Source organism: Hypomesus nipponensis, chromosome 25 (assembly GCF_054491055.1).
Source record: "Hypomesus nipponensis isolate SF chromosome 25, ASM5449105v1, whole genome shotgun sequence".
NCBI classification, from domain to species: Eukaryota; Metazoa; Chordata; class Actinopteri; order Osmeriformes; family Osmeridae; genus Hypomesus; species Hypomesus nipponensis.
Window position 1 is genome coordinate 6,210,618 of NC_140385.1, and position 22,565 is coordinate 6,233,182.

Genomic DNA, 22,565 nt, shown 5'->3' on the forward strand with positions numbered 1-22,565 from the left:
ATAAAAATGGTACACAAAATTCCCCAAAATCGTTTTATATATAATTTCCATATATAGGAAAGTATTTTTGTAAAAACAGGTTCTTCAACTCGGCCAATGAGGAAGCCTATTTAGTTTTTATGTCAGAAAGAGAAATCTGCTCATTAAGGTCATCTTTACACAAGTCACCAAGATTGAAGGTCTCGTCATGCTTGAGAGCACGCATGATGACTGGACTGGCCATGAATCTGTCAGACTTTACATTTTTTCTCCATTGCTATGGCTCATTTCACTGCACTTTCTCTGCGAAACATATTGGCATAATTTCCTTGTGTACATCATCACCTGCACAATAGTTCACTCCACTGTCAAAATCTTTCAGGCACATAAAACCATGAAAAACATTATGGTATATACTGTAATATGGATCTCTTGGATCATCTGCTTACAGTCATTGTCAGGTGCAACTACAACTTTACTAAACTAGGGGACACATCCAATCACCAATCACAAAGTAAGTTTAGTTAGCTGACAGGAGCAATGCAGCAGTATAAATGCTTCCATCAAATATATAGAGCTTGTCCCAGGCCAGCTGGGGACAACATCACTATGTGTGCTGCCATGTCAGAGAATGGTGTAGTCACCCACATTCCCAGTCTTGGCCCATACAATACCCAGACACTCCTGGTGTTATTGGACCGCCTGCACTCTGATCTTATCCCTCTACATGAGAAGGGTTTGTTAAGGCCTCACTTTCTTACATTTGTCATTGTGTGGGACAATGTAAGCTTCCATTGTGGCCCACTCATCAGGGTTCACTGCCCATACAAGAATGGTGATGGTGCTCTTATCACCTGACTCCCCATTCCTCAATCGTATCGAGGAGTTTTTTCTGCATGGAGGTGGAGGGTTTATGAGCATTGGGCTTAAAACCAGAGCTCCCTGCTCCAGACAATGGATGCTGCTTGTGATAATGTCACAGCAGATCAGTGTAGGGGATGGTTGCGGCATGCATATCGATTCTTTCCCTGTTGCATCGCAAGGGAGAACATCAGATGTGATGTCGATTAAATCTGTGGCCAGACAGACAGGAGAAAAGAGGCTGAGCAGGAGAGTGAGGACGACAACTAGTGAAACTCCAGCTTTGCTTTACTTTCTTATTGTATTTGTTTCCTTCTTGCCATGAAATGCACCCTCTGCAACTCTGACTAGGAAGGGGTCACATGCCTGAAAATTACTGTTGTCACTCACACTAGTCCCCTCAGTGTACAATACAGTAAGAGTCATTTGATGCTGGGATATATAGAACAGGCAATAGAGGGGGTGCATTTCATGCCAGGCTTACTGTAATGCACCCCCTGCAAACTCTGACTAGGAAAGTGTAATTTGCCTGAAACTTACTGTGGTTACTCACACTACTAGTGTAGGTTTTTCATAAAGTTAGTTTTGATGTGCTTATTGTATGACAGTATATTGTGCTGTACACATTTCTTGTTACAGTAACCATGAAGTATGGCAATTACAGTAACAATTTCCATGGCAGTGTAAGTGCAATATGTGATGTGAAACCTTGTAGGCTACTCTTGAATAACTGTTACTTTTTTTCAGTTTGATACACATTTACATTTTGCTCGTTCATTTAGCAGATGCTTTTATCCAAAGCGACTTCCAAGAGAGAGCTTTACAAAAGTGCATAGGTCAATGATCCTAAACAACGAGAGCCCCAAACACACTGTGATTAGCCAAAACATGAAGTATACATCACAGTATTGTTGCTTGCTTTTCTACAGGTACACTCTTGCACCTTTGAAGTTCATGTTGTTAAGTTGTAACTTGTTTAGCTACATGCTCTTATGGTTCTTTCCTATGGCACTTATTTGGATTTTTCACAATGTATGCTTCATGTTTTGGCTACCTGCAATGTTTGGGGCTATTGCGTTGTGATGATCAGTGACCTATGCACTCTTGTAAAGCTCTCTTGGAAGTCGCTTTGGATAAAAGCATCTGCTAAATGAATACATGTAAATGTAGATTGAGACACATTGTATTCTGGAAAGTAAACATCTACTACAGTACCTGTAGCACAGTGCAAATAAGGGATATTTCTGAGGTCCACCGCCATACTGACAAAACATCTAAACATTTTGACCTGCAGTGTTTACACAATGTCAAAGGGACTTTTCATTTTGGGGGCATTGATTATTTGTATGAGAAAATGATTTAGTTTTGACTTATGAGTTGTCTTTTTTTGGAGAGAGATGACCCTTTGCAGGTGTGCCATGGTGTTTTGCTGAACCATCTAGGTTATTTTGGCAAATGTATTAAAAAAGTTTGAGAATATCCTCTTTTTTCCCGATAGATGAGCCAAAGCAATCGAGAAGGAACTTTTCATTTTGGGGGCACTGACAATTTATATGAGAAAATGATTTGGTTTTGAAGCATGAGTTAACTGTTTTGGGTGAGATATGACCTTATGAAGGTGATCTATGTAGTTTTGCTGAACCATATAGCCTATTTTGCTAAATGCACGTGTTGCATTGAAAATTTAATTTCTGTTTCAATAATTGAGACAAAGCAATGGAGAAAAACTTTCATACAAAAAATCACAATCAAAGTGACTACATGACTACATGTACGATCATCCAACACTATAAGCACTGAGTATACGATGAATCATTCAAAACATACTTGAATCTATGCAAGCTACAGTATGCTATATCTAGTGACAGGCCTGGACTGGTTATCTGGCATACCGGGCAAATGCACGGCGGGCCGACGCACTTGGCGCCGATACGAAATGTTTTTTTAATAAACGTCTAATTGGCCAACGACCAGCCCATAAAGCATGGTCAGCGGCCCATTGGTTCATTTTCCATACTGACACTGTGCTGGCCCAATCACTTCTCTTAACAGGCTCCACTGCTCCCCCTCTGTTTCTTGTGTCAGATGAAGAGGCTCCGAGTCCGACCGATTGTGGTCGGCCGATCTAAGCAAAAATGCATTATTGTTGTCCCAGTCCAGCCCTGTCTAGTAGGTTTTTAACATGAATCGAGTGCACACAATAGGTTGTAAGTTACAAAAGATCATTGTGAAATGTCTACTGATCCTACAATATTCAGTGATTGTTTGTTTTTGGTCAAGAAAGATAGTACTGCATTATCCCTTGGCGTATAAAGAAAGGTTTGGGCTCGTTTGTTGTCCCCAGTTTTTTCATTTATATGGATATGGTTTACTCTCAGAGAGAAATTTTGAACAAAGCCCAAGTCTTTGCTTCACAGGCACTGAGTATTAAAGCTCACATGCTAAGATTTACTGCCCCCAAACCTGGATTCTCAATGCTTATTAGCATCAGAGCTAACACAAAAACAGGTATGGATGAGGACAACACGCTAACCTCGTCTGAAGCCTATAAGCTTACAATCACTACTTCCCTCACTGGGAGGGAGGTTGGATGACGTGTGACTGTTTACCTAACCTGTTTGCATTTGGCTCAGTAGGGTAGGATGGCTACCCTATCCGAGTCCACCACACTGATCCATGGGGCTTACTGATGAACAACCAGTGAACTCTGGCAGGCTGAACAGGATGTTCTATTCTCTGTCTTGGTTGCTCCAGGGTCTCATGGCTGATTTAGGATCTCTCTGCCTCCATGTATTCCCCAACGTGGGGCATAGTGCCAGGGCCTTAAGGCCACAGAGTGATATATGGATATCCATGTGGGTAGAGGTAGTCTACTTTCCTCTATAATCACTATTGCTGCGATGGAAAGAGGTGGGAGGGGTTTGGGCCAATGACTGGACATGATAACCAGACCAGTTTCCTCTCCCCACCAAGGCTGTAGTGTAGCTAGGAATCCATCTGTTGACAATCAATGATTCCCAGGATGAACGATTCACCGGCGAGAGTCAGAGGCCCAACGAATGCACTGACTGTGGGTCACTGTCACTTTGCCCCACATGCAGAGGACAACCACCCCATCCCCACACCTCCATCTCCTCCATCAAAGTAATGTATACACTACGTTATGATGGAAATAGAAAATAAACCAAAACAATCAAATTAAAATAGGAATTAGGAAATGGTTGATAAAGGACACTTGGCATTTCTGTGACGTTCGTTGAGCTTTGGAGCATTAATCTGTTCCTTTCATACCCCATCGCACCTTCCCAAGTCTAAGGATAGACGACAGCAAGGCAAAGAGTTCCTTTGGTGAAGGTTCTTCAGCCTGTCAGGTCCCTTACACATGACAGATTGGCTGCGAACCAGGGAGAGAAAAGTGTATATGTCGTCATAACTCCACCTCTTGTGGAAAAACAATAAAAAAATGATGGTGATGAGGATTCTTAATGTCCTGAGAGTAACCATTGTTGTGAATGGGATTCAAGCACCTTGATTAAAAAAAGAGAAGCGTCAGAGAGTTGAAGCACCCTACTTCTCACACAGCAGCTTGGCATACCTCCGTGATAAAGAGCGGGAAGTAAAGTCAGTTCCCAGTCTCCGTTCAGGGACGGTTGCCTGAGAAGACACAAAAAAGCTAAACCGATATGGGCACAGTCCCATTCCGTAAACCGCTGCAGTACAACTCCCAAGTTAATCGTACCAGTGTTCTGTTTTTTGACTCGTACTGCCCAAGCGTGTGTAAACATTACAGCGACACTGAAATGATGCTATGGTTGTGGTATGTGACCTTGGTCAAAAAGGCCAAAGCTACCGCACATGGCTTCATTCAAAATGTGGAGTAACCCAACCGTAACATGAAGGATAAGTCAGGCAGTGTCAGCAGGGCAATTATCTTAGCCTTACAGCACATTCCCTGCAGTCACTTCAGCCAACCCTTTGTCCACTACTCTTGAGTTACATTTGCGATGTTATTTTCATATAATACCTTCTGTAATTAAAACACTACACTAACTGTTTTTAAACAGTTTGGGGTGTGTGTGTTTGTGCGGGTGTGTTTGTGTGGGTGTGTTTCCTGAGCAGGAAGGTTCAGAAACCAGTACTTCTTGGAACAGAAAGGCAGAAAGAAAAGGCATCAGTTGAGGTTTCCCCAAAGCACCCCGGGTGTACAGGTCACATGCTTTCCTGACTCGCTGAAACACAAGACAGAACCCTCTCCCTTCACGCCATTAATCAGAAACCCCCCAATGGAATGGGGCCCATCAAACAAGGCGACGATACTATTGGCTGATGGAGGTTCTGTCAGACATGGCTGAAATCAGCAGTTGTTAACAACCTCGGTCCTGCCCTGCTTCAGAGGCAGGTCCTCCCAGTCTAGGTTGAGACTGCTGCGGTCCAGTTGTGGTTCAGTGAAGGGGAGCCCCTCTGTGAAGGAGGAGGGAGATTTCATCAGTGCCGACTCGGCGCCTTTCGTGTCCTGGCCGGGGGTCCTCGGGCTCGACAGAGGAGGTGGGGCCGTACGGGAGAAGAAGTGAGGCAGCATGGTCGTCACCAAGGTGCCCAGGATGACGAAAATGCCAGCCACTTCGAATGAGGCTGTGTAGTTCCCAGTAATGTCCCTCAGCAAACCTGAGACAGCAAGAGGGAGAGAGACGGGGGGAAAGAGAGACAGAGAGAGAGACAAAGAGAGAGAGAGAGACAGAGAGAGAGAGAGAGAGAGAGAGAGAAGGAGAGACAGGGAGAGAGACAGAGAGACAAAGAAAGAGAGAGAGAGAGAGATGACGCTATGGTCAATGGGCATGGTTATACCCCTTAGCCTCCCCTCTAATCTAATGTTCTTCAGGATCACCCCACACACACACACACACACGTCCACCCTTACCTTGACGTCTACCAAACAACCCTTCCTCCTTGCCCATAACCCCTCTAAACCCCCCTCCCATAGACACACACGCCCGTGTGTGTGTGTGTGTGTCCCTCACCTGACAGAGGTGCCCCCAGGAGTCCGCCCACGCTCTCGATGAGCTGCAGCAGGCCCAGGGCGCCCAGCGTGCGCTGCATGCCCACGATCTCCGGCACCACCGAGAACACCAGCGGCGTCATGGCGCCCGAGCAGAACCCATAGGCCAGGCTGACCACCACCAGGCCTGGGTAGGAGCCGCCCAGCGACCCCAACGGCACCAGCAGCAGGAACAGCCCGGTCAGCCCCGTCCAGAGGCACAGCATGTGGGGGAGACGCAGGCGGCCCAGGTCCGACACCCAGCCGGACACCAGGCGGCCCACAATGTCGGTGACGCCGGTGGCGGAGATGATGAAGGCGGCCTGATACTGGGAGAAGCCCTCGTGGCGGCTGTGGGCCACCAGGTGCACATAGGGTACAAAGTAGCCGAAGTTGAAGAGGGTGATGGCCAGGCTGTAGGTGAGGAAGGGCCTCTGGAAGAGGAGGGAGAGCTCCAGGTAGGAGTAGGCCTTGGAGAGGACGGAGGAGCAGGCAGATGAGTGGATGTCAGACTGCGTCTGTAATGGAGGGGAGGGGTTACGGTGTGGGAGGGGGGGGGGGGTGAGGAACAGAGGAGGAGGGATAGAAGTGGGGAGAAGAAGATGGCGGGGGGGCATGGTAGAGGGAGAGGGAGAGAGCAGTATCTCAATCTATTCGAGAGCAAGAGAGACACACTCACACACACAAATTACATTCCAGTACTGACATGAATGCCATGAGTAGATTTTGAAACTATACATGTAACAATTATGTACATATTCCAAACAGACCTCAAGACACAAACGTCAACACTACCCAAACATGTTCACACAGGCATTCACAAATGACTCCTCCTGGCTCATCAGGGATTTGCCTGTACATGCTGTGCATTATCCCCCCAAGAGCCCCGCGCGTCATTTACTCAACCCGCTAGTTCCCCCCTGTCTACAATTCCCCTCATCTGGTCCGTACCTCCACCGCCACCTTGGGGCCCCCCGGGGGCCGTATGAGGGCCCCACAGGCCACCATATTAAAGCTGAGCCCCCCCAGGATGAGCAGGGCCCCCCGCCAGGTGTACGTGTCCACCAGCAGCTGGAAGAGCGGCGAGAAGGCGAAGGAGGAGAGGCCGATGCCGGTGAAGCCCAGCGCCATGGCCAGCGAGCGGCGCCTTGTGAAGTACTGCATGACCGACGCCACGGTGGGGGTGAAGACAAGCGCCCAGCCCGAGCCTGGGGGGGGCGGGGAGGGGGGGAGTGGGGGGAGGAAGAGATGGGGAGGTGTGATGGGTGGGTGAAAGAGGTGGAGAAATGTGAGGGGGAGGAAGAGAATAATGGGTAAGTGACATAGAGAGAGAAGGAAGGCATGGAGAGAGTAGAACGTGTCATATATGAGTACAAATGGTGCCTGGTATATGTGTGTAAAAGTGTGTGTTACCTGAGATGACCCCCATGGTGAGGTACAGGTGTGTGACACAGGTGGCCTGAGAAGCCAGGATGAAGCCCATTCCAGACAAGAACCCTCCCATCATCACCACAGGCCTGGCGCCATAGGCATAACACAGAGCTGTTCCTACAGGACCTGGGGTACACACACACACACACACACACAAGTACCTAGTTACCAAACAACGTCCAATTTGAGATAATTATCATTTCAATATATGACAAAATAATATAAAAATATAAATAAATCATACTAAAATGGATGTCATAGGGTCGTGCTCCCATCCACACACACACACACACACACACACACACACACACCTGCCTGCTCCGCTAGTACTTACTGACAAGCTGCTGCATCGCCACCCCAATGGAGGTGATCCAGGAGATGACCTGGGCACTCTCATCAAAATACTGAACAAACTCAACGAAGAACACGCCCAGGCAGCGGATCAGGCCGAACACCAGGGCCGAACTCACAAACAGGGATCCCACCACCACCCAGCCCCACCCCCCATCTGGCACAGCCTCCGGGGGAGGCGCGGGCCTGGGCTGGAACTTGGACATGGCTTGGGAGGAGATAAGCAGGGTGGAGGCGGAGTTAGTATGACTGAGAAGTGTTAGCGGTTGTTTTATTGACACTGGACATAATCGTGTCGGTGTAAAAGCCCTTGAGGATGGTAGGAGAGGGGAAATAAGAGACAGGCGGTTGTGCCAAAAAAAAAAAAAAAAAAAAAAAGGGCTGTTGATTCTGAATAACACCCACTCACTGTCCTGTGTGGTAACCAGCTCTGATCTGAACATTAACTATCGCAACACTCTTAGAGCCTTTTTCTTTGAAGGAGCATTCAGTTGACACACAAATTGGTCTACATTCATAAAGTCACAGCTAACAGATAAAGTAAGTACTGTAAGTCGCTCTGGATAAGAGTGTCTGCTAAATGACTAAATGTAAATGTAATAAAGTCTGCCTCAGCATGCCTCCGTTACACAGATGAACAGGGTTAGCTCTATGCCATAATCAGCTCTGCTGGGGGCTTGTGTTTCTTTCTCAATTCATTTTTTGGGTGTACATGAATCACCAGCTAATTGTTTACTAGCTAACTGCGCTCCAAAACTCAAGCTGAAAAACAAGCATAACCTTTGACTATGGTACAGAACTCCTTTAGGGATGTTTTGTCTCTGTAATGGACATTAAAACCAGAGAGTAGAAGAATGACAGAAAGTTTGAAGGCATAAAGAAAGAATGAGAACTTTGTAGCACAGCTTGTTGATCAAGGCTGAGAGGTACTTGAGGGGGATGAATAGCTGGATTAACAGTCAGAACTTTCTGTAATTCTGCCCCAAGCCAAGGGGCATTCCTAATGGGTAATTGAGGCTTCAAATTATATTTCCTGTTCCCTTACCTCAGTTGTTTTGCTTTCCAAAACGTTTAGATATGATTCAGAGGATAAAGAGAATCAGTCAAATCTTCTATAAATAATTTCTCCAAAATTCTGTCCGTGAATGAGCCAAGATTCTTAGGACCCATTACTAACCATTTACCAGCTCTGATGGAGAATCCCAAAGCATCATATTTGTTGTCACAACACACCAAAAAAAGGCCAGAGACTAAATACAAAAGGATCTAAAACAAAATCCCTTCAAGACTGCCTATAGCTTTTGGCAGATGTTCTTCCTCCTCCTCATTGAATGGAAGAATAAAGAGGAGACAAGGAAATGACTGGGACGATAGTCAGTCACTCAGCAGCAAATAACTGGTTTGTTTACCTGCTTGAACTTTGTTTACCAGCTTGCAGTGCAGGACTGTCCAATGAGCCCAGAAACCTGATGGAATCTTTGTGTGCCCCTGAGGTTGAGTCACTGATGTAAACTCAGGGCTTTCGCTGAAGGACTATTTACCACCTGAATAGTGCCTCTGTGATCAAAACGACCATTTGCACAGTGTGTGTGTGTATGTACAGTCTACAAATGGGTTCCTACCGGTGAATAATGAAAGGCAGGAGGAGGGTCACTAGAAGAATCCAGTGTTGTTGAAGCTACAGGAGAGAAAACGGGGGTAAATCATGACACTCATTATATCCAACAACCCCTCCAAGACCAAGCCCACTACACACACATATCACTGCCAAACAGACATCACCAATGGCTGATCACGTTATTTAATTAGACCAACGCTAATTATTTCATCACCATTACGAATCATTAGTAGGTCAGGAAATTAGTTATGGAGGAAGCCTTTGTCCTCATCTGATTCTCTGAAGCTCTACAGAAGACTATTGACTCGTTTACGTAGAGCACAGGTAGAAAAGTAAATAGCTTGTCACAAGGCTCACAAATGCCAGCAAGGTCCTAGAATTGACTCTAGCCTAGACCCTGTAAAATTGTGTCCAAGGATATGAAGAACAATCTAGTCTTATTAGATAATGACACAAGCGTACAACAACCATACGTTGGGCACAAACTCTAAAAGCTGTATCTCTATCAGAGGAAGTCTAGTTAAATAGTTAAGTGGAGAGCAACATGACCTGGCTGAGATCCCAGTGTGGCACATTTTCTCAGCGTCGTAAGTCATCCATACAAACACAAATGTAATAGCTAACTTTGTATGATTTGTAACTTTTATAAATCACAAAGATGAATTAAAATAATAAAATGTTACAATAACAGTAATAACACAGTTGAGTACAATGGGCTACTTGACCACCACATACCAGTAATCTGCGTTCCGAGTTCAATTATGCGCTTGATGAAGTTGAAGGAAAAGAGGATAGAGCTAATTAGCTCCGTGGTCAAGTCCCACCACGGTGTAGGCTGAACGTTAAGGATGAACTCATGAACAGTACAGGTATATGGCAGTGAATGCATAGTTGTACAGCTATCTTTCACCCAATGTCAGTAACTCCCACTTGACAGCTTCCAATGAGCTGTTGTAAACTCAATGGGACAGATTACGATGTACAAAACACGCATGCGCAAAAAGCATCAAAACGTATTTGTCCAGAGGCGGTTTGAGTCTATTGTGTGCACCCGCGGTTACAGACGAATATTTATGCAAACTGTCTCGGTGTATTTCGACTATAGCCTCGTCCTATAATCGAACAAACAGTTTACATTGTAGCCTAAGTTACTCACAATTGAATTTGGTGATCATGTGACAGTTAGCGTGCATCATAATAAATCTCTTGTGTAACTCATTACCCATTATAATGCGATAAGAATGGACAATATGCTACCCAGTAAGAGTGCTAGACAAACTACAGACTACATGATTTTAATTATACTTACCATTGCAATCTATCATGCACGAATGTCATATGTATCATATGGCAAACAGTTACTGTAACAAAAAAATTATTGAAGCCCCGAAACTGGTGCTCGGCACTTTGTTAAACCAGCTATTCTTGAGCAATGAGGCTATAATACAACACGATTAATCTGAGCCTGCATGGTCAACGATGGTCATGAACTACGGCACTGACTATCTGACCCGTGAATGCCAAAAACCTTATGAAACCTGTCTTATGAAACGTTGTGCATAGTAGCCTACACTCACCCATGTGCTGTGGTTCAACCCATTCAACAGGATAGCCATGAGGATGCCATGGATACCGATAATACATACATCCGATTCCTAAATTAATAGCTTGGTGAAATGTGCCATTTTCACAAAAGCTGACGCGCGCGTTACAGCTTGCGTGGCTTTGGGTGCATGTCGCCGGCGAAATATAGACCGCTCAAGCCATGCATGTGGTAATGCTTACATCATATTCATTGTAGGAGGCTGTTGCAAGGAAAGCCTACTGCAATTCTAGTTATTGGTTAACCAACCGGCCGCAATTTGACCCTTGCCCTACATATCGTTCCGCAGTGCCTCATTATAATGTGTTCTAAGTGTATTGTGTACCTACATCATAACAGTGTACACTGAACCTGCGCTCAAGGTGGAAACAAAGCCTCCACAAAGTTCTTAATTTATTGATTTAAATATTTTATTAGGAACGTTAAATCAATAGCATACACTTGTGTTCAAACAAGGTGTGTAGTTATTGTTAAACAGTTTTATCCTGATATTCCAGGATACAGATACTAGTTTATTATTCTCTCTACATAGCATAATACAAGTTGTACGTGTGTGTGTACAAGAGTTGTGAGTATTTGTTCCTATATTAGTGGGAGTCAGTCATTATAGGGAGTCAGGTGGCTGAGCGGTTAGGGAATCGGCAGTGGCGGTTCTAGACTCATTTTACTGGGGGGGCCAAGGGGGGGGGGGCAGTGTTTAATCAGAGGGGCACATAAAAAAACGGAAACAAATGATATTTAAACATTAAATATTTACATTAAATTCATACTAAATGCTCTGACTCTCCCTCTTCCAGCTCCTCAGCTCTCTCAATACCTAGATAAGTTTCTCAACTTATTTATTTACCTGGGCAAAAAAAGGCTGCAATGTCCCCTCCTCGGTTTATGATGACTACTAGAAGAAGAAAAACGTGTTTAAAAAACAACAACAAAAAACTTTTTTTTTTCTTTTCAGTCAGCTAAGGGGGGCCACAGGGGGGGCCACAGGGGAGGCCAGGGACATGTTTACAGGGGCACTGGCCTCTGTAGGCCCCCATGTAGAAACGCCCCTGGGAATCGGGCTAGTAATCAGAAGGTTGTCGGATCGATTCCCGGCCATGATGTTGTGTCCTTGGGCAAGGCACTTCACCCTAATTTGCCTCGGGGGAAGGTCCCTGTACTTACTGTAAGTCGCCCTGGATAAGAGCGTCTGCTAAATGACTAAATGTAATGTAAATGTAATATTAGTGTCTATGTGTGTAAATGTTTGTGTGTGGATTGGAAAGTCCCCACACAACATAATTTCCCTGGTGCTTGTTCCCCTCACAATGTTTTCTGCCCACTGTCATCATAACCCAGGAAGCAGGGGATGACGGAGGGTGAGAGAGTTCAGCAGGGCCAGCGCCCCCTCTCTTTGTCCTCTTCAATACAGGAAGGGGCTTGCTGACACACATGTTACTGGGAGTCTGTATTAGAACCTCCTTGGGTTTAAAGCAGGGAGCGCGCTTCAAATCAGAGCCCTACCGGAAACAGGTGCCAGGCAGTACCATTGTTCCTACCCACAACGACATCCAGAGGCGGGCCAAGTCAAGGAGCTCTGGCCCTCGCTGCACAAGACGTGAGTCATGGAAGTCTGAAGGGTTAGCTGCCGGAAGGAAGTCCAGGGAGGGAAGGAGAGAGGGACGGTTAGGTGCGGTGAGAGAGCTTTGCTTGGAAGTTGAAACGAAATAATGGGGGTGATTTTAGATTTTGTCATGTGTCAGGTAAGAAAGTGAAAGACGAGTGACCTTGTGCACCAACACAGAATGTTTTCGGGCAGTGGACGTTGTTTATCATTTGCAGAGAAGAATGTTAACTACTCACATGCACATCACATTCCATGCAGTACTTTCACAACTCACTTTCACGCCAAAGAAAAAAAAAGTTCACAGCAGAGAATTGCTGTTTTAACACGACACATCTGATGTTGATGGGTAATTGGTTTAATTTAATTTGTATAAAACACCTCCTGTCTTTGTCCAGCAAAAGAACACAATAACAGTTTCACTATCAGTATTATTCCTCACAATTTTATACAGTTGCTTGTTTTCCACTCCAAAATCGAAACAATCCCTCATATACAAGAGAATAAAGTCCTTTGCCTGCTTGGACTGTGAAATACATTATTATAAAGCACCAATGTTGACAAAAAAAAGTACTCTTGCACTTAAATATAATCAATTCGAAAAAACAATCTGCTCCATATGACATATTTGTCAAAGGATTCTTTTTATACAGCATGCAGGCACCAGGCCACGTATTTTACTAAAATAAAACTAACAGTCAAAGTAAAAGGCCATTTAATGGTGTCCATGTACTTGTTAAATATAAGTGGGACAATTTCATTTAACCTGATTGTAATGTTGAGTGATCCAATTCATTCTATGTTGGAGGCTAGTATAAAAAAAGAAAAACAATGGCACCAAAACCTCCAGTTAGAATATCTCCCTCCTTGTGACATACTTGATCCTTCTCTTTAACATCCCAACGCCCTAACACTCTTCCTCTCTTCCTCCCATTCCCTTTATCCTCTTCTTTTCTACTTCTCCTACTTCCTACTTGCCCTTTCTGCACTTACCCTCAACAATCTTCTCAACATTTCAAAACAACTGTTGAATCATCATCCAGACCCCAGAGAAAAACTGGACCTGTTAAAAATCCCACTTTGACACCTATGGCTGCAAACTGCCCCGCTATACAGGCCCCACAACTCACAGAGTAAACTCTAACCCTAGGAATTTATATCTTACTCGGACTTTACGTGAACATCATGTTTCATCCTCGTTTCAACACGAACCTTGTAGGGGGGAATGCCTCCCACATGTTCGAACATTGAAAATGACAAATAGCTTCTCATTCACGGATGAAACGATCTAATGTACTTCTGGCAGACGCCCAGTAACATAGACAGGTGTCCATAACTCAAACCCAGGCTGTTCAGTACCGGCACAGGTCACAAGGCAAATAGAACAAGCATAGAACAGCAGACATAGAACACATGCGACTTTAAACCCCTCAAAACGAACATTCGTGTGCTGTCAAATGCCCTGCGATCCATATTGGGTAGCCCTGGAAATGAGTGCGGTGGCAGGATTACAAAATGCTTTACTGGGATCCAAATCCAAAATGCTCCCGTAGTTAAAGATCCGTCTTTAACAGGCTTGTGGGATTGGCTGGTAAGGGTCGGCCAGGACCTTGTAGCGGATCTTGGTGTTAGTGACAGCGCCATGCTTCTGTCTCAGGTGTAGGCGGAGCTGGCTCTTGTGGCGGAAGTGAAGGTCACATTTCTCACACTGTTAGAGGGGGAGATGGACATCTTCAGCTCTCGGTGTATGTGTGTTTGTGTCAATGACGTGTGTGTGTGTGTGTGTGTGTCTGGACTCACAGTGTAAGGTTTCTCTCCAGTGTGGATGCGGAGGTGACTCTTCAGGGTCTGCAGGTGACGGAAGCGAGTGCCACATGTGTGGCAAGGGTACGGCTTCTCCCCAGTGTGGATCAGAACGTGGGCTCGTAGGTGGGCAACCTGACAGAACACACGCACAAATGAACATCCGTCAACTACATTTAGCAATCTGTGTCGATAAGTATGTCACTATTCATCGAAAGTATGTCGCTATTCATTTTTTGACTTCCCCTAAGTGGTTCATACACACAAATGTGCTCACCTGAACGAATCGTGCCCCGCATGTGTCGCAGCGGTACGGCTTCTCTCCAGAGTGGATCCGAGAGTGAGTCTTCAGGTTGGCTGGACGGTTAAACTGGGCGCCACATACGTCGCAGCGATATGGTTTATCTCCTATAGAAGATCCAGTGACACAGCCAAGGGAGGAGTGAGTGTACGTATTTCAATCAAATGTCCGAAATAACTTTATTTTAATGATTATGATAACTGACACTCCCCTTGAAATGTCATTACCACATCAATATTTACTTGAAAACTTGGCAACGCTTTTACCTGTGCAGACCGGTTTGGTCCCTCCCACGTTGCCAGAGTAACACAGAGGCAAACAGTGGCTCTCGCTCTTGATTGGGTGTTGACAGCGACGGGCTGCTGGTGGCTCCTTGGGTGTGGTTCTGTGCTCCAATGGGACAAGGTGGGCGGCCACCAGGGGAAGAACTCGGCCAGCGACATCACAACAGGAGGCCCGCCCCTGCCTGAGAGAAAACACAGTTTTACTTCCAGTATACCATGGTGATATCAGACGGCAAAAATCAACAGCGGTTCTGAAAGTACCGTATACTGAACTTCTTAAGGGTAAGCTGGCGTTACATGCATTTTTCATTGGTTCTATTTGGTTCTTTCTACCTGTCTTGTAGGCCGAGCTCGTCCCCAGGCCACACCTCCCCAGGTGGTTTTTGCCCTGCGTCCATCCTATCGGAAGTCGGAGTGTGGACAGCTTGCTGTTGCCCCTCCTCTGGCCCCTCCTCCTTTACCGTGGTTATGGCACAAAGAGGGTTGAGGACAATGTATTTGTACTTTTTCCAGTTGCAGGCTTTCGGGTCTGAGGTGGGCTTGGTCTCGCTCTGTGGAGGAGATACAAAAAACACGATATAATATGCAAAACTAAAATATGGCTGACATGTTAGTAAAAAAAAACAGTTTGTAGTCGGTTAGATGCCTGACTAAACAAATGTCATTGTTGGTATTGTTTAATGAGAGACATACCAATATGTGGTTGGACAGGTTGCAGGTGTTTGACTCAGCAGGGGAGTTGGGCTGGCAGCTGGAGCGGGAGGGGCTGTCAGGGGAGGGGGTGGGGGACCCCAGACGGGGTGACTCAGGCTCCAGTTTCAGCTCCTGTGACCTGGACTGGCAGGTCAGGAAAGTCCCTGGCTTCATGGAGGCCAGGCCGTCTCTTGGGATCCTGCAGAAGAAAGAAAGGAACTCCTGTAGTGATCTAACTCATCTGCTGACAAAGGACAGAAACACATTCCCCCTGGCAGATGTGTGTGGAGATTCACATTCACACACACACACACATACACACACATGCACACACACAAAACTGAGAACATCAACCACAGACATTCTTCTACCCTTTCTGCTTGATTGTGACATAAACAAACACATTCTCACCTGGCCAAGTCAGCCGGATGCACACGGCCCTCTGCCTCAGTCAAAAGCCGGGAGGTCGCCAACAGCTGGGGCCGGGGTACTCTCCCGTTAACCCGGGGCGTGAACAGGGTTCCTCCCTGAGGGGTGACGTAGGCTGGAGACACCCTGGAGTCCAGCTCCGACTGGGGAGGCGTCACACACATCCTCTCACTGGAGAACACACACAAGTTAGACACAGCCGCACCATCCAACACTTCACACATATTTATGAACTATTTCTACAGGTATATATATATATATACTTTGTACTGAACCCCATAAAAGTTTTGGTTTGTACCTCATAAAGGTTGAGTGTGACCTGTGCGTTCCCCGAGAGGAATAAATAGTCTAAGAAAGCCTCCTATTGATTAAAAAGTGCAGCTGTCAAGTCGAAGATTTAAAGAGACTTCAGCGCCAGTGCTTAAGGCACACAATTACCCAACCAACCAGAGTATGTCTAGCTGTCAGACAAATATATTTGCTTGAAATACAATATTCCTGACTGACTTGACTGTCAGCATCCCCTCCCTCCTCACTCTCCCTCGGGATCACCTGTCCAGCATGAAGGCCCTGCAGGCATCCGCCACGTGGTCCATCTGCAGGTAGGTGGCGACGGCGAGCACGCCGGGGACAGTGCGCCGGCTGAGCGGCAGGCGGGAGGTGTACATGAAGTCCAGGAGGAGAGACACGCAGGTGGGCTCCAGGAAGTCAGGGAGAGACAGGGTCATGGCTGGATCGCCTCCTCCGGGCGCGTGGCCGTCCCACCCAGGGACAGACTCGCGCCGTGAGTAGAGGGAGTAGAAGAACCCACTGAGGTAGAGAGAGAGAGTGAGATAGACAGACAGACAGACAGACAGACAGACAGATTACACAGACAGACAGACAGACAGACAGACCGACATAAATGCAGACAGACAGACAGACACAGACAGACAGACAGACAGACAGACAGACAGACAAATAGACAGATAGATAGTGTCACTTAAAGGGGTGATGAAGGGAACATTTGGAGGAAGACCAGCAGTACAAGACCCTGACGGGAAGGACGGAGTGTGTGTCCTGTGTGCAAAACAGGAAAGAGAACAGGAAAGGGCAGGAAAAGAAGGGAAATAGAACGTGAAGAGGGCAGGCGGATAAAGAGAGTGAAAGCTGAAAAGGAGGGATAAGATGGAAGACAATGAGTAAGTGTGCAAAGAAGAAAGCAATGACATGAAAAACATATGTAATCTGTAAAAGTAGAAGAGAAAGAGGTGTGGATTTAGAGAGTTGAGGGAATGTCCGAAGCCCTGATTTTTGTCATGCCAACCTGCAGGCGATGAGAACTGCACAGTGTGCCCGCAAATGGGTGGTGCCAACCAAGAGGGTGGCGTCCGTCAGAATGTTCCGGTGCCTGAGCTCATTTAAGTTCAGCAGCACGTCACTGGAGTGCCGCGTAAACTCCTTCACGTATCCCTCCGCCGCTGCCTCGGCCACCACCTCACGCCTGCCGCTGACCCTGTATCCTTCCACCACCTGCATCTTGCTCATCTGTTTTTTTTAAGAAAATAGGATATATCTGAATTTGGGGTATAGTTCAAAACTGTTTATGACATCAACATATCACAATTGTAAACAGTATACTACAGGACAACTAGGACAAGGTAAAATACAATAAATTATACTGAATGAAAGAAATGTAGGCCACACTGTACCTTGTTGCCGAAGACTGTATGGAGTAAAGTCTCTTGGGCATCTGTTAGGTGAGACCAGCTCCCTGCTCGTACCTGCAACACAGAACAATAGTCCATCACTGTCCAAACATTACACAAATTCTAACATAGTATGCATACCATTGTAATGGTGCAGTTAAATAATATTGCGAATAATTGAGACAGTCAGCAAAACATGTCAGGACACAACTAATTACGATTTGACATATTTATCTTCTAGGTCTGTGGAATTGTAGAAAAGATCTTGTTTTAGCCCGAGGGTCACATTCGTCAAATGTTCCCTGTCTACCCTCAGATTGAGGAAAAAGTACACAAGACTGCAAAAAAATATCCATGTGTCTGAAGGAAAGGATCTAGATCCAAGCAGGTTATCATCAAACCAGGAAATAACATTCATTTAAACTAGATAAATGCATCTGGTTTTTAGTTATGTCCAGTATTCTTCTTTTCCACTCACCCCGACCAGCAGGGACGAGAACCTTCACGCACGGCGTCGACCTCACAACCCTCAGCTCAGCAATCGCTGCCTGTACAATGAACCTCTTCTGAGCAAGGCTAACCTACTGGCCGATGGGTCTGAGCCACTCTGTCAAGGGTTGCCAAAGGGAGGGGACTCTTTATAAGGTTGCACAGGAAGCCCTATAAAACCAGGGGCGCTCATTTCCTCTTTCCTCAACGGCCCACGCTTACCCTGGAAGCTCTGCAGGAAAGGAAAGGATCTTGGAGCCAGAAACAAAGTCCTGGCCCCACAAGTATTTATAGTGGGCTATTAGTTTTTGTAACCCCATTGCCCCTCAGCAAGTACTTGCAGGAAAGTGGCGCGTGTGTTTTTGGTGTCATGTTGAGAAAAACACACTTTGTTGAAACCCTATGGGATCAGAAAGGTACATGCAGAGCTATCCAGGAGTAAACCTGACCAGACGCCGACCATTCACCACCAACGCCTTCCTCCCCTTCACCCCATCCCTAGGACAGAGGAAACCATCTGAAAGGAAGCCAGAAGAATACCCTCCATGTTGTACTAACAAACAGTGCCGTAACTGGACAGCCACATGCCAAACTGTCTTGAGGTCTTATTGTCCTTGATGTCCATCTCATATAATTCCAAATTAGGTTTTCTCTCTTCATCAATTCCTCCACTCATCCTGCCTGAGGTGTTAGTGAGCAAGCAGGTGTACTCTCAAGCCCCATACTCAACTCCACCACTCATGCCAAATCTGTCAATAAAACTAAAACGCACAGCCTGTAGTCTTGTTAATCAATTAGATTGGTACAGAGTCCAAATTTGGATGTTCTGTGAGCAGGACTAGTGACAGATCTAAGTAAATATGGAATTATGAGATGCTCCATAGGTTCTTCCGGAACGTTCTGGCCTACAGGCAAAAGGGTGTGGGTGGGGGGTTCTAACATGTTGTGGAGAGTTGAAGGAAGGAAGCCAGTGTGTGTCTGTGGACGTGTGTGTGTGTGTGTGTGTGGAGATGGAAGAAACCCTCTCCTGGCGTGAAAAACAACCCCCTCCACCCTCTATCGTCCTGTAGCCTGAAAGAAATGCGGTAGACAGATGTGCAGGAACTGAGGAACACATGCATACACACACATTCTCTCTCTCTCTCCCTCTCTCTCCCCCTCCCCCTCTCTCTCTCTCCCTCTTTCACACACACACACTGAATGTATCCTGCAAAGTGGCCTGAGACAGAGATGAAAACACCCGCGCAGGACATCCGTCAATAATAAGCAAGGCAGGAGACAGGGGGTAGGAGGGCTGAACAAGGGGTCAAAGGTTGTCAATAACTAAAAAACAAGCGGAAAGTTACCTCATCTACTGTACAGACTTGGTTCACAAAGAGACACGCAAGATAGACACACATACACAACGCCTACTAGCAGACTGCTTAAGTGCACCATGAACTGTATTTCCTTCAGATCAAAGACTGAATAGGGGTGTAGAAGACCTTGAAGGAGGCTACAGGTCAAGGCTGAGCGAGATAAGAGGTGTCAGAAGAAACAGCTGTGGTTGCACAGAGGGAAGACCCGATGAACCCTCTTAATCATCATGCTTTTATGAATTGTGACTGAAGGAGAAAGGGCTCACCTCAATCTTGGAAAAAACAGACACATCTCTACTGAGGGACAAGGGGATACAACATTCGTGGATACTAGAGATGATTTCATGGAGAAACTTGTAATTCCGTCCTTCATTGAGGTTAAGTGAATCACGTTGAATATTATACGTGATATCAAAAGGGAAAACATTTGAAAAAAAAACGAAATTACTTAAATAGGGGGCAATCATACATCTATGCGTGCAAACTAGATGAAAGATATTGTCCCAGATGGCTTTTTATGGCTGAAAACCTTATCACAAATGCGAGACGGAAAGGAAGCATTGTGTTTAATGGGTGTTGACTGCGTGCGTGTGTACGTGTGCTTTTATTTGTTTTGATGCACACCAGATCAATTGTGAATAAAACACCCCAAAAAATAAAAAATAAAAAAAGAGGAAAAACAACATTTAAGAAAACATTGAGGGAGGTGTGAGTCTAGGCGACTTCCAGGCATTGTGAGAGGAACGGATGAGGGGGGAGGTGGAGGAAAAGTGAGAACATTACTAAACAGGTTTGCCAATGGGCGGAAGCCATTCAGTCTGCCCCTTTGGCAAGGCTGAACCAGCCTAATAGTGACTTCCCCTGTGTTGCCCTATCTGTCAATGTCTGCAGCCATGACATTGGTGCTAGTGGTCAACGGATACGACGTTAAGGTACAGAGTTCTGTGGTTCGGGGTCATGTACTGTACATGTATATATATTGTAATATGCACACTGTACTATAAATATGAAACGTTCTGACAATGTGGCATGGTGGATATATTGTAAAGGGAAAAGGTCAGTCATTCAATCAATTGTTAAAAAAGGGATCGATGTAACATGAAGTACTGTCATTCTTTATCCTTAGCTTAATGCTATGAATCATATACACATAAGAGCCGTTACGACAACCACCTGATTGTGGTTATCCTACTTTTTTACATTATATTATTTATTCCTGCTTTGGCATGAAATTCAGGTGTTTCCATTTCCATTCCAGATTTATTTGATAATTTACCTTAAAAGATGAGCGTGAATTCTATGCTTTGTTATTCAATGCAATGGCTGTTGCAAACGCGTTGACAGCAGCTCCCTGCAACAATAACACAGATTCACAATAACTGTATCTTCCTGTGCTTGCGGAGCAGTGAGATCTGGACATATAAGGGCAAGCTGTGAGGTCTATCCGGGGGAGGATGGAAGTAAAGGAGGATGAGGAGGGAGGGAGCAAGGGAGGGAGGAAAGGAGTAGGGGAGGGAGGGGAGTGGAAGGGCCTCCTGTTTGTCCTCTTAGGGAGGCGGCTGGGGTGCAGGAATTAGTCTGAGGGAAAGGGGGGGGGACGACAATGAAAAACAATAAAGCAAAATAGTCAAAAAGAGCTTCCTTTGAAGAAGTGTCTGGGGAAACATGCAGGGCCTCTGGCAGGCTTATAGGCGGGGCAAAGCGAAAACTGTGTGCATGTGTGTGCATGCGTGTGCGTGTGTGTCTGGAAGGTGTTGGGTCTAAAATTAAGTGCAAGGAGGGGAAACTGACCCCTAGTCAGAGAGCAGTGTCTCAGTAAGAAAAACATACACAACATAAATTTAGCTGGATTGAGGCAGGTTTCTCCTGTAGCCCTGCTCTACAGAAGCAAATTCAGGTCTCGGCTTGCACTTACACAAACAATTCCAATCAGTAGTTTAGGTTGATCAACAGTTAACTGTTAACTTGAATACTGAAGACAGGGTGCAGCAAATGATTGGTAGCTAACAGTTGAAAGCTCTCGAAAGTCAGACGAAGGCTTGCAAAGAACGTGGTGGGTTAACAGGACATGTTAATGGTTCCACGTTGATTTGGTATTCAGAGATCTCTTAAAGTAGGCTACCCATGTATGAGGTAATCAGGGTAAGAGGTGTTGCTAAATCATCTCTAGCTATAAAAAAAGAAGTCATGGTGGGTGTAGAGAGTCCTGTTTCATTTTGGCACCACATGTTAATATCTCACTGACAGTGACAAAGAGCTATATGCAAGAAAATACACTGCAGAGAAGTAGATTCACTCAAGTGAGACATTCATAAACTCTTCCTGAAAATGTAGATCAAGTTTAAAACCATGTCAGACATGAATGTTTATACAATGCCTTAATTTTCTCATTTAGACCTGTCAATCAAACAAACTGGATTTACATTTGTATGCATGTGTCCTTTCAGCCCTACTAAAACTCCTAAGAACAAATGTATTGAAACTATCAGTTGGTAACAAAGTATATACATTTCCCCTTTCCCTTGCATTTTAACAAGTTTAATTTAATTCTACACAAATACATTTAAACATTATACATTTAAAATGTTCTACATTTAAATTTGTACACCCTCCCACAATGTAACAAACCTTCAGGCTGCTGTCTGTGTTAACTTGAACAGCTGACCAGAAGCTTTCGGTGGTGGCACTGGCAGTGAAGTATCATCCACTCGGCTGAAGTCTATTATAGCTTCCTTGTCTTCTAAGAACTAACCTACAATCTCTCTGGATGGCATTTCACATCCAGACACATTTCTAGTGGTAGGAAAAGTCGATTGGGAAATCATTTTTGTTTAAAACGAAGAAAAAAAAACAAGAAAAAACATCACGCTGACCTCCCTTGTACAGTAACCTATTGAAAGTCGATTTCTGGCACTTTAGAGTTTTTATGGTGGCATGAGATCTCATCTAATATTCTGACTCAAACACATCTCAATTTCATCTCAGCACCCTTAAAAATGATAACAATAAAAATTAAATGAAAATTAAATGCGTTTTAGT

General features: G+C 45.3%; 2 protein-coding genes across 4 annotated transcripts; both read right to left on the reverse strand.

The window, feature by feature from the left end:
* Positions 1-2,493: 2,493 nt before the first annotated feature.
* On the reverse strand, positions 2,494-10,145 carry slc16a13 (solute carrier family 16 member 13). The gene is made up of 7 exons (XM_084692178.1): positions 10,011-10,145; positions 9,280-9,335; positions 7,641-7,865; positions 7,289-7,432; positions 6,827-7,083; positions 5,859-6,393; positions 2,494-5,505 (listed from the first exon to the last, which is right to left on the reverse strand). The coding sequence occupies exons 3-7, from the start codon at positions 7,861-7,863 to the stop codon at positions 5,195-5,197; spliced, it is 1,470 nt and encodes a 489-aa protein (XP_084548304.1). The 5' UTR covers positions 7,864-7,865; positions 9,280-9,335; positions 10,011-10,145; the 3' UTR covers positions 2,494-5,194.
* Positions 10,146-12,818: 2,673 nt separating this feature from the next.
* bcl6b (BCL6B transcription repressor) lies at positions 12,819-22,295 on the reverse strand. 3 transcript variants are annotated; one of them, XM_084691899.1, is made up of 12 exons: positions 22,155-22,268; positions 20,803-20,877; positions 17,683-17,754; positions 17,298-17,518; positions 16,544-16,801; positions 15,974-16,162; positions 15,563-15,761; positions 15,203-15,420; positions 14,852-15,051; positions 14,562-14,692; positions 14,282-14,419; positions 12,819-14,189 (listed from the first exon to the last, which is right to left on the reverse strand). In XM_084691899.1, exons 4-12 carry the CDS (start codon positions 17,516-17,518, stop codon positions 14,049-14,051), a joined length of 1,695 nt encoding a protein of 564 aa, XP_084548025.1. In that variant the 5' UTR covers positions 17,683-17,754; positions 20,803-20,877; positions 22,155-22,268; the 3' UTR covers positions 12,819-14,048. The 3 variants fall into 3 exon arrangements, with proteins under 3 accessions (XP_084548025.1, XP_084548024.1, XP_084548023.1); XM_084691898.1 differs by lacking the exon at positions 20,803-20,877 and having other exon boundaries at positions 22,155-22,295; XM_084691897.1 differs by lacking the exons at positions 20,803-20,877; positions 22,155-22,268 and adding an exon at positions 18,158-18,286.
* Positions 22,296-22,565: the final 270 nt, after the last annotated feature.